The sequence below is a fragment of the Ranitomeya imitator genome, chromosome 9 (assembly GCF_032444005.1).
Source record: "Ranitomeya imitator isolate aRanImi1 chromosome 9, aRanImi1.pri, whole genome shotgun sequence".
NCBI lineage: Eukaryota > Metazoa > Chordata > Amphibia > Anura > Dendrobatidae > Ranitomeya > Ranitomeya imitator.
The window spans coordinates 30,822,250-30,837,394 of NC_091290.1; the positions used below are offsets into that span (position 1 = coordinate 30,822,250).

The window sequence follows — 15,145 nt, forward strand, 5'->3', positions numbered from 1 at the left end:
GATCGGCACTTTTATCTACATTAATATGGAGCAGCAGTTTGTATGATCGATGGCCACTCCGTTTATTCCATAAGGACCTGTCGAGAACTGTGCTCGACTTTTTTTCTGGCAGCCTCATACAGAAAGAATGGATTGGCAGGCGGGCATCGGACCTGCCAAAGTATTTTGTTTGCTCCGTCGGAGACAAAAATTGCCTGTTCTGCCGAACGATGTGGGTCCCGTCAGTCAAGGATCAGTATATCTTCACCTATCATGTGGATAGGTAATAATGTGTTTTCACCGGACATCCCCTTTAAGGTTAGGAAAAACTTAAAGGGGTTGTCCAGTTCTCTATGTGAGTGTAGACTTGTGAATCCTCACAGAGTTCAGAACTCACTGAGAGAGTTCTCCAGTACTGGCAGCAAGTTACCGTAAGTATGTTATTTGCATTCATGCGTCACATACCAACTAGACGTGCGCAGCCTCATTCAAGGCAAGTGTATTGAGTGATGCTGGACACGTCTAGTCGGAATGTGGCCGGAAGTATGCATTTTGCCCATTCCCTGCTCCAGAGAATCCTCACAGCAAGCAGTACCCACGATTTGAGGATTCACAAGTCTGCAGTCACATAGAGTGACTGCAGACTTGTAGCCTAAGGCCGAAAGTCCCTTTAAGCTGGCTTGAATGACTAACAGAAATTAAAATGTGTGTAATGTTTTTCAGGCAGCATGCCTTTCGTGACCAACATAGACTTGTATTGTAGTGATCAATGGTAAAAGTGATTTTAACCTTCAGCTTCATAACCTTTAATAGTACATAAAAAATTAAAAAACTAAAAATACAAAAAAAATTAGAATCAACCAAACTGATGTAACGTAAGCCATGAAATGTATTAATTTTACCTTCAACAGAAATGTCCTGAATAGCAAAACGCAGGATAATAGTCCAAATCATACCCAAGGTCATCTTCAAATTTCCATCAACAATTTCTGTATAAAGAAAAAACAAAATCAGCAAATAATGCAAAATGTTTTATCCTGTATAATAGTATGTGTTTCATTAAATGGGCACTTTATTTTCAGACAACTGGATATTGTGATAAAGTGACAATCTGCAAATCACTCTATTTGAAAGTCATATTATTTCCCCCAAAAAAATTACTCTACATTACCAGTCATTAGGTATCACCATTCTAACTTGCTGTTAATTGTCAAATGTAATCTCTCTCTAGCAGCAGAGATGCCGAAAAAGAATACAGAAAGTGGGGGCAGGGCTTCGCAACTGAACAGGAAATGGGGCGGGTTTTTATCTATGTACAGGAAGTGTGGGCGGGACTTTGTCTCAGGACAGGAAGTGGGGGTGGGGCTTTGTGTCTCTACAGGAAGTTGGTGTGTGTTTATGTCTCTATGCTCCTCTGTTCCCACTCTTCTGTAAATCTGAATAAAGGAAAACAAAGCAGTGGGATTCCAGTTCCAGTAACGCCATTAGACGATGGCAAGCACAATGCATGCTGGAAAACAAGAGAAGGGAAGTTCCAATGCTTATAGTGCTGGCAGAGTGGTGAAAGAGATAAACTGTCCAGCAAACAGGAGTGGATTACGAGCGTGAGAACACCTTCAGAATTGAGATCTCAGTGTGACAAGGTTAGATACATCAGTCTCACCAGATCACACTGAAAAGGCCGAATCTGATTTTCTCTGTGGGTGTTTACTTTTCCCCCTGTATGATGCTGCCTCCTTATGATTAGGTAGCCTCATACAGGGGGAAAAAAATAAACACACCCATAGGCTAATCTCTGTTACCACCCTCTTAGTTGAAGGGAAAATTAGAATATTAGGTCACTTAAATCTTAGGAGCCAATATCTCTGCAGTGGAAAGGAGAAATTTAAAAAGGAAAACTGTCTTATTCAGCTCTTCCGTCCCTTTTATCATGAAGTGGTCAGTTTAACATCTAAGAAGAGGTGGAAGGACCTCTTATAATTTTATGCCTCACTGCACAAAAAAGTTACAGTTTCAAGTGGACCTGTTATCAGAAGTAAAAACTGTTATTCCTACTGATAGGCGTAAATACTTTTTTATTAGAGTTATTGAATTAAATGTAAAGGTGTATTCCTCCTATCTAGTAAACTTATGGCATATGCCATAAAGGTATAATAAATGCAAGCACCACCAATGAGACCTGGATGTGTCTGGAGAAGGGGGCTCATTGCCAGTGGAAAGGTAGTCGGAATTCCAATTAATTTGTGAACGATCAGAGATCGATGCAGGTCCCATCGGTGGGACCCACATTTATGGCATATCCATGTTCATGGGAATCTCTCTTTGGATATAACTTGTAAATGCTTTACACTTCCACTTCTCTCCTTGTCTGTCAGTCTTGCATATTTTACTCCAATAGTCACAAGTTTTCCAGCCACTCAGTCACCCACATAAATAAAAACACTTTCTTGTTACCATCAATAAGAATGGAACGGACAGCACTAGAGCGAATACGAAATCTGACAGGCAGGACTGATGGCGGACAAATGAAACCAGGTATTCACGAATGCTTGCAGGCTGCGGTGCTCAGCATAATAAGAAATAACACATAGTCCAAAGTAGCCAAAGCAGAAAAATTTTTCTGCTTTGGCTACTTTCATGTTACCTCCTGCCCTCTTCTATCATGTCCATCATTTAATGATGGTGGGGTAAAATAAGGTTTCGGTAATTGTAGGGTGTACTTACAGAGGTGCTAGACCACCCATCTGATAGCAAGGAGAAAACTAACATAGTAGACTACACTTGAGTAAATATTTTTTTCTAGGTATGAATGGTTTTGATATAGTCGCCTTTCAGCTGTAGATCCGGAAACAAAGCCTAATATGTCCCGAAGATACCAGGACTGCTGCAGCCTGTGATTGGCTGCAGTGGTCAGGTGACTAGAGGAACGAGTCATCAAATATTTCTCTGATTTCGTCTAATCAACCCTAATTTTGTTAATTGCAGACTCCATTGGTCCTGGTAATCTCTGATTGTAGCAGACATGGTTTCCGCAGCTGGCACTGACCTCCGGAGTCACATGTGCTGGACCCGCGGGGATATCGAAAGGTGTCTATGCCTCTGTTTATTATTTTGCAACCATTCATGCCTAGAAATAGGCAAAAATGTTGTTCTGGTGTTGGACAACCCCTTTAATTACTTTTCTATCCCAGTCTCTAATTTCATTTTGTCCTCTACCTCTTTACCTTCTCCATTTTACATTTTATTTTTTATTGTAGAAAGAATTTTCATGTGACCGTCAGGTATCCAGTATAACCATACAGTTGCATCCAGGGGTGGGCATACCATATGCTGTATTTTTCTCACTTGGCATAGTAGAAGATAAGGGCAAAGAATTATAGCCGCAACTCACCCTCTGCACCGATAGAAACCAATTTCACTCCTTTACTGGCAATAAAGTCAAGAGCCTTGTTCACATTGGCGATTTTATGGAAGCGCATTTTTCCTTTGTCTGGTTTAGGCAGTCTTTCCCCTGTAACAGAGCAATGAGAAAGTGTTATAAAATGAGAAATTTGGAAAAAGTCAAACTTCAAGTAATTATTTTCTCCCTTTTAGTCCGCAAATTACTGTAATAGATTTCTGACTTCAATGTTTGTCTGTAGGCTAAAAAGTTGTCTTTTTTTTAATTAACAAAGTTATTTTTAGTGGGAAACACTGAAGTTGCGAATCATGGGTAACTCTGTGTCATAGGTGAATCCAAGTTGTAAAGAAAATCTGCCGCCAAATCTATTAGATGAACTATTAGCAGTAAACTATCGGGACTCAATGAACAACATGCTGAACTGCTTGTCTGGCTAGTTAAAGAGAACTTGTCAGAAGGATTTTGCTGAGTAAAGTACAGGCAATGTCAGCTTGCCGCTGTTACACTGATTAAAATGATATCTGGGGTGAGGAAGTCTGTCTAGTGGTTCTTGTGTAATCAGTGTTAGAAGATTTCAGTTAAAGAGATGCTCGTGCTCCAGTGCGGGACTGTAGGCAGAGTCTTGTCTTCCTGCTCTAAGCCAGAGAAACCAAGGAAAGACCTGTGCACAGGCCGCCCCGAAGCACAAACATATTTGTCATTATAGAGACAGACTATTTATGCTTCGGGGCGGCGAGTGGGCAGGTCTTTCCTTGGTTTCTCTGGCTTAGAGCAGGAAAATAAGACTCTGCCTACAGTCCCGCCTCAGAGCATGAGCATATCATTAACTGAAAACTTCTAACACTGATTACACAAGAACCACAAGACGGATTTCTTCACTCCAGGTGTCATTTTAATCAGTGTAACAGCGCCAACCTGACAATGCCTTTAGTTTACGTAGCAAAATCCTTCTGACGGGTTCTGTTTAAGAGGACCCACATGCCTCTCCTTGACTGATCTTAGGCCTCAATAATGTATATCTTTCACAGATGGAATACGTACCCATTATCGTTCAGATGTCCGTTTTTGTTGATGATCGATTAGCCCGCCCCCAAAAAAAGATGGTATGAAAATCACCCATGTAATATAATAGGTCTGTAAACAAAAGCAGTCAGCATTCAGATGCTTCTTGTGTGTCATTCAAGTTTATAATGGGTAGGAGAAACTTGAAAATTTTTATTTTTGCATACAAGGGAAAACACAAAAAAAACCTGATGGTTAAAGGGACATACAAATCAAATAGGGATGAAAATAGGATTCATCACTCTGATTAGTAGTTTATTTTTCTCGTATGCACAAAAACAAAGGACTGAATGTGTCCTTAAATGAGTTTTCATGGTCTTGAAGGCCCACGAAGTAGTGCAGGAGCTTCATAAAAACCTAAGAATTCCAAATTAAATTATACACAAATTTGCCACACGTTGTAAAAGTTATTATTCCAATGTTTAACCGACCAATTTATTTGCTCACCTATGTACAGCACGATTTTTACAGCATTATCTATAACGCCCATAAGCTGATGCTCCATGGTAGTTAGCACATAGTATCAGAAGATAAAGCGGGTGGTCAAATGAGGATTTGGCAGATAGGTATCCCATATGTAACCAGTTTTGTTATACTCTTTGTATATATTGGAACTAGGGGTGTAACTATACTGTAATAGGTGCAGGAGTTGCAGTTGCATCAGGCCTTGGAGCCTACTAGCCTACCCAAATGGTCACTTTGGCCCATATTAGAAGACCAATACTAATATAGACCTATGATAGCTGGGGGCCCTGTTGGAGATTTTGTATTTGTGCCCTTAAGCTTCAAGTTACCCCATTGATTGGAGCAACGTGTAGTCCAGATAAAATATGGATATATCCTACAATGAAGGACTGAGAAGTAACTCAGATGCCCACAACTTTTCTTCCTACACTGTTATCCTATCATACCATTTTTGGAACCATATTGTGAGACACAGATTTTTTAATATGTCAAAATATTATGCTCAAGATTTAAAGTTATGACATATCCACAGAATTGGTGAAAACATGGAAATCATTGGGAGTCCCTGTCTTCCTGAGAACGCAACATTGAAATGTCCCATCAGAACTGAGCAGTGACTTTGCCTATGCGCTACCGCTTCATTCATTCTCTATGAGACTGAGAGAGATCCTGAGAATGAGCCTCCGAAGTACCCCATCAGAATGGAATGGTGACCAGTCCACATGTGTGCACCATTCCTGTTCCGTAGGACTGCGGAGTCTAGTCAAATGTACTCACTATCCTCAGGAGTCCCATAGAGAAATGATGAAATAGTGGTCACATGCGAGACAACTGCTCCACTCTGATGGGGTCCTGATCAGCAGGGTTCCTGCCTAAAAGGTACCGTCACACTCAGCAACTTTGCAAAGAGAACGACAACAATCCGTGACGTTGCAGCGTCCTGGCTAGCGATATCGTTGTGTTTGACACGCAACAGCGATCTGGATCCCGCTGTGCCATCGCTGGTCGGAGCTAGAAGTCCAGAACTTTATTTCGTCGCCAGGTCGGCGTGTATCGTCATGTTTGACACGACGTCAGCAACGAGCATAGGGCCCCTAGATGTGTGTCGGAGCGGTACACTCCGGCTGTTTGACATGGAGCTAACAACCAGCGAGAACGAGAAGTGAGTCGCCGTTACGTCACTGGATCGCTCCTGCATTGTTCAGGAGTTGCTGTGTTTGACGTCTCTACAGTGACCTAAACAGCGACGCTCCAGCGATCGGCTCGTTGTCTATATCGCTGCAGCGTCACTGAGTGTGACGGTACCTTAACTGCTCATGAGTGGAGTTGAGCGAATTTTTCAAAATTCTGTTTCGGTTACGATCGGAGGTGAATTTTGTTTTTGCAATATTTGCTGAATGTCATTAGAGTCAATGGGAGTTGAAATTACCAAATATGGTCGGAACTTATTATCCAACATAAATTTGGCACGAATAGCATACCAATATGACACGAATATGGCAAATTCAGATTCGGCGACCAATTCTGAACATATTCGCTCAACTCTACTCATGACACCAGCGTAATAATCTGAGCTTCCACAGGCACAATAGTAATGAATTATGACTGGTTCAGAGCATAAATCAGTAAAGTGCCTCATTGTCTTCCACTTACCGGAGATAACCTCAAGCAGTAACATCAGTTTCAGGCCATTTCTGAAATCTTCTTCTATGTTCTCAATTTGTGTCCCGGCTTTCCTGAGGTGAGAGTTACACCAGGCTGTGAAGGTCTGTGAGGACAAAATAAATGATGGACGGGTTATTCATATTTCTAGTAGAGCGTAACGTGATTTATTGGTGCGATAAGGGTGTCCCCAAAAACTACCTAAGTGAATGACAACTAGTATTTTTTTTTTTCCTTGGGTGGTAAAACCTTTCCAATAAAGAAGACGGCCTTCTCAGGGACAAATGTATCTTCATGGATAAAATGTCTAAATCCCAATGCCATAATCTGATGGTTTGGCATCAGGCTTCAATCTTTACAAAGGACCTGTCACTTGCCATAAATATGTAGTTTTTTTTTTTACATATTTGGTGTAAACGCCACTGTTTCCCTGAATCCGGCTTTGTTTTTCTTTTGTTCTTGCGCCTCTGCATTCCAGAGATATGGCCCCTTCTTCCATGTAGGTAAACCTAATCTTGTTGGCCAAGGTAAGTGCTCCTCAACTCATCTCTTCGGGAGTCTACATTAGGACCATACTAATAAGACTTGATTTATATGCAAGACAAGGCGGTTATATCTCAGGAATGGAGAGGTGCAACAACAAAAAATAAGCAACCCTGGATTAAGGGAAGAAGAACCATTTCCACCAGTCCTTCACACCAGGTATTTACGGCAAATGACAGCTCCATAGAAATAGTATGACGACGAGCCTTCATGCCGGTAGACTGTGATAGGTAGCAATTAGGGAATTTTCTATTTGGCACAGAATATGGCATAATTCCTTATAAATAAATGAACATTTCATTGTCTAGTCACAATATTTTGATTTCGGATTGGTCATCAGTATCAGATCAGTGGAGGACAGACACTTGGCACCCCCAACAATTACCCATAATCTGCATCACATCCGGATTTTGGCATTAGGAACAGAGCTGGATCCATTCATTATGTAGTAGCCATTTCCGTGTACAGCAGAGCAGTTCTTATTCTCATGAATTGGAGCTGTTCTGCAGCACCCTGTAGTGGTTGCTACACATTGAACGGAGCTAGTTCTGGTCAAAGTTTTTAGATCTGGCCACCGAATGAGCAGATAACAACTGTTTGGTTGGCATCCCCGGAGTCAGACCCTATCTGATATTGATGTCCTGCCATATGGATCCTATGGATGAGGCATCAATATATTGTGACCGGACAACCAATTTAATATTTTTCCCACTTTCTATTATCCCACTATATTTCCGCTAGTCTATTATATTCAACTGACACCCCCCTCCCCCCCCCAAAAAAAAAAAAAAAAATTGCAAACTTTTTAAGAAAAAATATTAGAAGAGTACAATCATTATATTTCATGATTACAGCTGCAATTTTTATGTCTATATATGAGAAAGCATAATCCCCCAGTCTACAAGATTAGGGTTTGGAAAGTGCTTGTAAAAACTAGTAACTTTGAGTCTAATGAAAAATCCTCTCCAGTCTCTGGATTTTTAATTTTATTGTGTTTAAAATTTTGCTTAGGTTTTCAGCCACTTCTGTAGTCTATCAGTGGTGGCCGGTCTCCTAGGCAAAGGAGCACATTACTCAGACTCTTTTTTAAGAGCTTGTAAGCGCTGCTCTGAAGTGCTCCTGTGCTTCTCCAACTCATATACGGTAGTAGCAAAAGATACTGCACAATTTGGACCAGGAGAACAACAAGTATGCTGGTCCGAACAGTCAATCATTTAAGAATGCATCGCCCCCAGACAGACAGGAAGCAGGGAGGCAGGTGAGGGGTGGGCTCCTGAAAATTGAACATGAGAAAAGCCCTATAACCCCTTACCAACATCGAGCATAATAGTACGGCCAATGTCAGTATCCCCACCTTTGATGTGGGCTCCGGCGGGGAGACCACATCTTTCCCGGTTCAAAACAGCTGACATGTGCCCGCAATAGGTGCGGGTGGAATCGCGATCCACCCGCGCCTATTAATTAGTTAAATGCCACTGCCAAACTCTGACAGTGGCACTTAAATGGGGCTTCCGGCAATTGTGACGGAAATAAGCACACCGATGCGATCGTGATGGGGGGTCATCGGTTCGTCGGCATGACAACATGAGGTCTCCTGGAGACCTCTATAGTTGTCAGTGCCGGATTGCTATGAGCGCCACCCAGTGGTCGGCGCTCATAGCAAGTCAGTAATTCAGCTACATAGAGGTGAGCTAATCATCGCCTCTATGTAGCTGAGCCGATTGAATTGTGCCAGCTTCTAGCCTCCCATGGAGACTATGGAAGCATGCCAAAAAGAAAAAGGTTTTGAAAAATATAAAAAATATATAAAAGTTCAAATCAACCTTCACCCCATTCAAAATAAAACAATAAAAAATACACATATTTGGGATCGCCGCATTCAGAATCGCCCGATCTATCAAAAAGAAAAAACGATTAACCTGATCGCTAAACGGCGTAGCGAGAAAAAAGTCAAAATGCCAAAATTACGTTTTTTTGGTCGCCACGACATTGCATTAAAATGCAATAACGGGCAATCAAAAGAACATATCTGCACCAAAATGGTATCATTAAAAATGCCAGCTCGGCACACAAAAAATAAGCCCTCACACAATCTGAGATGACGAAAAATGGAGACGCCACGGGTATCGGAAAATGGCACCATTTTTTTTTAGCAAAGTTCGGGATTTTTTTCACCACTTAGATAAAAGAGAACCTACACATGTTTGGTGTCTATGAACTCGTACTGACCTGGAGAATCATAATAGTATGTCAGTTTTAGCATTTAGTGAATATAGCAAACAGGCCAAACAAAAAACAAGTGTGGGATTGCACTCTTTTTGCAATTTCACCACGCTTGGAATTTTTTTCCCGTTTTCCAGTACACGACATGGTAAAACCAATGGTGTAGTTCAAAAGTACAACTTGTCCCACAAAAAATAAGCCCTCACATGGCCATATTGACGGAAAAATAAAAAAGTTTATGGCTCTGGGAAGGAGGGGAGGGAAAAACGCAAAACCGAAAAAAGCTCTGGTCATGAAGGGGTTAAGCATGTGTAGGAGAATGGGACAGCAGGTAGTGATGTGACATGCTTATGACCATGTGATATTTTAGTTCTTCTTTATTAAATTTGCAAAAATTTCTACATTTGTTTTTTTTCAGTCAAGATGGGGTGCAGAGTGTACATTAATGAGAAAAAAATGAACGTTTTTGAATTTACCAAATGGCTGCAATGAAACAATGTAAAGGGGTCTGAATACTTTCCGTACCCACTGTATAGCACGTACCTTCACATAGTCTCCTATATAGAGTATGAGACCCCACATAGCCCCTATATACAGCATGAGCCCTCACATAGCCCCCCTGTATACAGAATGAGAGCCCATATAGCCCACCTATATACAGTATAAGACCTCACATAGCTCGTATAAATAGTATGAGCCAATACATAGCTTTTATATACAGTATGAGCCCTCACATAGCCCCCCTGTATACCGAATGAGACCCCATATAGCCCACCTATATACAGTATAAGACCTCACATAGCTCGTATAAACAGTGTGAGCCAATACATAGCTTTTATATACAGTATGAGCCCTCACATAGCCCTCCTGTATACCGAATGAGACCCCATATAGCCCACCTATATACAGTATAAGACCTCACATAGCTCGCATAAACAGTATGAGCCAATACATAGCCCCTATATACAGCATGAGCCCTCACATAGCCCCCCTGTATACCGAATGAGTCCCCATATAGCCCACCTATATACAGTATAAGACCTCACATAGCTCGTATAAATAGTATGAGCCAATACATAGCTCTTATATACAGTATGAGCCCTCACATAGCCCCCTGTATACAGAATGAGACCCCATATAGCCCACCTATATACAGTATAAGACCTCACATAGCTCATATAAATAGTATGAGCCAATACATAGCTCTTATATACAGTATGAGGCATTACATAACCCCCTGTATACAGAATGAGACCCCATATAGCCCACCTATATACAGTATAAGACCTCACATAGCTCATATAAACAGTGTGAGCCAATACATAGCCCCTATACACAGCATGAGCCCTCACATAGCCCCCCTGTATACCGAATGAGTCCCCATATAGCCCACCTATATACAGTATAAGACCTCACATAGCTCATATAAATAGTATGAGCCAATACATAGCTCTTATATACAGTATGAGGCATTACATAGCCCCCCTGTATACAGAATGAGACCCCATATAGCCCACCTATATACAGTATAAGACCTCACATAGCTCATATAAACAGTATGAGCCAATAAATAGCCCCTATATACAGCATGAGCCCTCACATAGCCCCCCTGTATACAGAATGAGACCCCATATAGGCCACCTATATAAAGTATAAGACCTCACATAGCTCGTATAAATAGTATGAGCCAATACATAGCTCTTATATACAGTATGAGCCCTCACATAGCCCCCCTGTATACCGAATGAGACCCCATATAGCCCACCTATATACAGTATAAGACCTCACATAGCTCGCATAAACAGTATGAGCCAATAAATAGCCCCTATATACAGCATGAGCCCTCACATAGCCCCCTGTATACAGAATGAGACCCATATAGCCCACCTATATAAAGTATAAGACCTCACATAGCTCGTATAAATAGTATGAGCCAATACATAGCTCTTATATACAGTATGAGCCCTCACATAGCCCCCCTGTATACCGAATGAGACCCCATATAGCCCACCTATATACAGTATAAGACCTCACATAGCTCGCATAAACAGTATGAGCCAATACATAGCTCTTATATACAGTATGAGCCCTCACATAGCCCCCTGTATACAGAATGAGACCCCATATAGCCCACCTATATACAGTATAAGACCTCACATAGCTCGTATAAATAGTATGAGCCAATACATAGCCCCTATATATAGCATGAGCCATTACATAGCCCCCCGTATACAGAATGAGACCCCATATAGCCCACCTATATACAGTATAAGACCTCACATAGCTCGCATAAACAGTATGAGCCAATACATAGCTCTTATATACAGTATGAGCCCTCACATAGCCCCCTGTATACAGAATGAGACCCCATATAGCCCACCTATATACAGTATAAGACCTCACAAAGCTCGCATAAACAGTATGAGCCAATACATAGCCCCTATATACAGCATGAGCCATTACATAGCCCCCCTGTATAGAGAATGAGACCCCATAAAGCCCACCTATATACAATATAAGACCTCACATAGCTGGTATAAACAGTATGAGCCAATACATAACCCCTATATACAGTATGAGGCATTACATAGCCCCCTGTATACAGAATGACACCCCATATAGCCCACCTATATACAGTATAAGACCTCACATAGCTCGTATAAACAGTATGAGCCAATACATAGCCCCTATATACAGCATGAGCCCTCACATAGCCCTCCTATCTACAGGCACACATCCCACACCTTAAAAAATCTCGTGCCTGTCCCCTCGGCCCTTTGCTCTGGTCGTTGCTGTGTGCACTGACGCTCCACACAGCAGACATGATGTAGTGAAGTATTCGTGTCTGCTGTGTCAGTCGCACTCGCTGAATGGTGGAAGAAGGAGCTTTCTGCTCCGTCCTCCACCATTTTATTCATCAATATCTGCGTCCTCAGTGACATCGGGCAGGGAAGGGCGGCCGCATGGTGCTGCCCATGGACAAGTGTTTTCAGCCCTTTGTCTGTCTCTGTTCGTGGGCCGGACTGAAACGGCCAGAGGGCCGGATGTGGTCCATGGGCCGCTTTTTGCCCATGACTGCTCTATAAGACCACTGCTATAGCAGACAAGTGGACTAGTGGAAACCTCTATTTTTTTTGTAATGAAAATACATTTGCCCAGATTTATTTATTTTTTATTCTATTTAGAAAAAAAATAGCAGTGAATTAATGTTTTGTCCTGGTCAATTAATACGTCTATCTTACTAAGACTTCTTTAAAAAAAATCATTTTATTTTTAGGCGTCTGGCCAAACCGAAAAATCTGTCAGCTTCTTAGAAATCTATTTTTAGGGTAACGATATCCTGGAGAGTCCCAAAGAGGGTTTATGGGGTGTGCGCTGTACATCATCTTGGAATGACGGAGCTTGGCTATCCCATACCAAATGGATGGACAGGTGGGAGATCCGGTTACTGTCTGCAATTTGCTGGGAACATCGTCCTGCAGATTTTATGGCCGTCATGGTCTATTTAGGACACTGCATACAGTACGACACGTCCACTTCAGCCAATGCTTTATGTTTTAGACATTGTATAGTTTTAAATAACCGTAATGTTTCTATGGTTTATAAAAAAAGAAAACAACAAAATCTGTAATTCCTTGCACATTTCAATTGACCACCACAGCAGTGTATGGCCACTATTGCCGGAGCTCGGTGTCCATGCCAGTCTAGATGATCTCCATACCTTCTAGATTATCACTGCATAGACTGGATTGCTCCTGGACAGGGGTGGGAGATTGTCACCATTCATCCTGGATCACAATCATGGGATGGTCACCACCAAGATCATTTACTCTGATCGTAGAACCAGATTTACCATAACCATAGAATGGCTGGGAACGCAAACCCAAATCCATTGCATTAGATTCCCCTAGGCTTGAGAGTGATGGGAAATTTTGGAATAGCAAATCTTTTGATGGCAGAAGCCTTTTTCGTACTCAAAATTTTTTGGTTTAAATTGGTTTGATACCAATCATATGTAAAGATATATGTTCAATGGTAATACAATTAGTACAGTTGGAAAAAGACACATGTCCAAATAGGTATAGGTACATCCATAATGCATGATCCCGTCTGCCCTAAAAAGTAGGTCTTTCCCTCCTGAATCCGAGTGTCGATCAACTGGATCAACATTCAGAATAGTATGCACAGAGTACCATAAAATATCCAAAAGGGACAGTACAACAGCCATTCGAAGAGCTTGTTAATAAAGTCCCTTTTCTTTAAAGGCCTTGTCCACTACATTGATATTGATGACCCATCTTTTTGATAGGCCGTTGATATCAGATTGATGTGACTCTGACAGCCATCTCACCCACCCGATAGGCTTTCATTACCACTGCTGGATAGGTCATCAGCGTAAATGTAGTGAACAGTCAATTTTGCCTGTTGGCCATCGTTTCAGGTCCGATAGGAGTAATTGCCCAGTTTTTAGAATCCTGAAAGAAAACCTGCAGAGTTAAGCAGTGGTGTGGGACGTGTGCTCTGACTTGCACAATTTTCGGGCATATATACCTACTGTAGATGGACACCCAGATGCAGTCTACTATGTCTGAGTGTCCAGTAGACATACACGCCCGAAAGTGATGCACGACAGAGCACGTGATCGCTCTGTTGACACCATTATAGACTATGGTCCTGTTGGCGCATACGCCCGAATCCGGTTTTGCTGGAGGTTCGGACATAAGCCCTGACAGGACCAATGAATGGGTGCCAAAGCACTCTAACATACCTAATGTATGTTAGCACAGCACAAAGGTCCCGTAGACATTAGATGGTTGTCGCCCGAACGATGCTTCGAACATATTGGTCATCTTTCTGATACACAGGTGCACTCGTTTGATCGAGCACTCCTGTTCTCTCCATATCCAGGAGAACAACGTGATTGTCAGTCCAAAATAAGACGTGCCTTATCGATATCTCCCCAGACCATCAGTTGGCCGGTGCCCCCATATACATTAGACCATTGTCCGAACCTGTTCATATTGGTGGACTTGGCCAACATAGTTGGAAGCTGACGGATTACTATGTCTGTCGGGGGACAGCTGAAGGCCCCTATGCCTGTCATGATTTCTAGGCGTTATAGAAGACACTGATTTTTTTTCCCTATACAGCAATACCATTGTTGTATATTTTAGAAGCCAGTGTTGGACTGGAGTGCCAAGGGCTGATCACTACCAATGACTCTGAGTTCACCGCTCAGTCACATGCAAATATTACATCAGCCTCATGCATAAATTTACCTCTACTTCTAGATAATAATTAACTGGATAGTTTTTTTAAACCCTTCATGACCACAGGTACGGTATTTTCGATTTCAACTTGTTGTTTTTTGCTCCCCTTCCCAGAGCCATAACTTTTTTTATTTTTTGGTCAATATGGCCATGTGAGGGCTTGTTTTTTGTGAGACGAGTTGTACTTTTGAACGACATCATTGGTTTTAAGATATCATGTACTGGAAAACGGGAAAACAATTATAAGTAAAAAAAAGTGCATGCCACAGTTGTTTTTTTTTTTACTAGGTTCACTAAATGCTAAAACTGACCTGCCATTATGATTCTCCAGTTCATTACGAGTTCCTAGATACCAAACATGACAAGTTTATTTTTTTATTTAAGTAAATAGGTGAAAAGGTGAAAAGAAAATCCAAGGTTTGGTAGTGTCTCCATTTTTCGTGATCTGGGGTTGGGTGTGGGCTTATTTTTTGCATGCCGAGCTGACGTTTTTATTGATACCATTTTGGTGTAGATACAATCTTTTGATCGCCAGTTATTG

At 41.6% G+C, this 15,145-nt stretch overlaps 1 protein-coding gene across 1 annotated transcript in view; it reads right to left on the reverse strand.

The window, feature by feature from the left end:
- The window catches only part of ACTN3 (actinin alpha 3), a 77,191-nt gene that overhangs the window by 30,758 nt on the left and 31,288 nt on the right, over positions 1-15,145 (reverse strand). The window contains exons 2-4 of the mRNA XM_069740253.1: positions 6,560-6,674; positions 3,371-3,490; positions 882-968 (exon numbers count right to left, since the gene is read on the reverse strand). Coding sequence (XP_069596354.1) covers positions 882-968; positions 3,371-3,490; positions 6,560-6,674 — 322 coding nt within the window. The remainder of the gene's footprint in view (positions 1-881; positions 969-3,370; positions 3,491-6,559; positions 6,675-15,145) is intronic.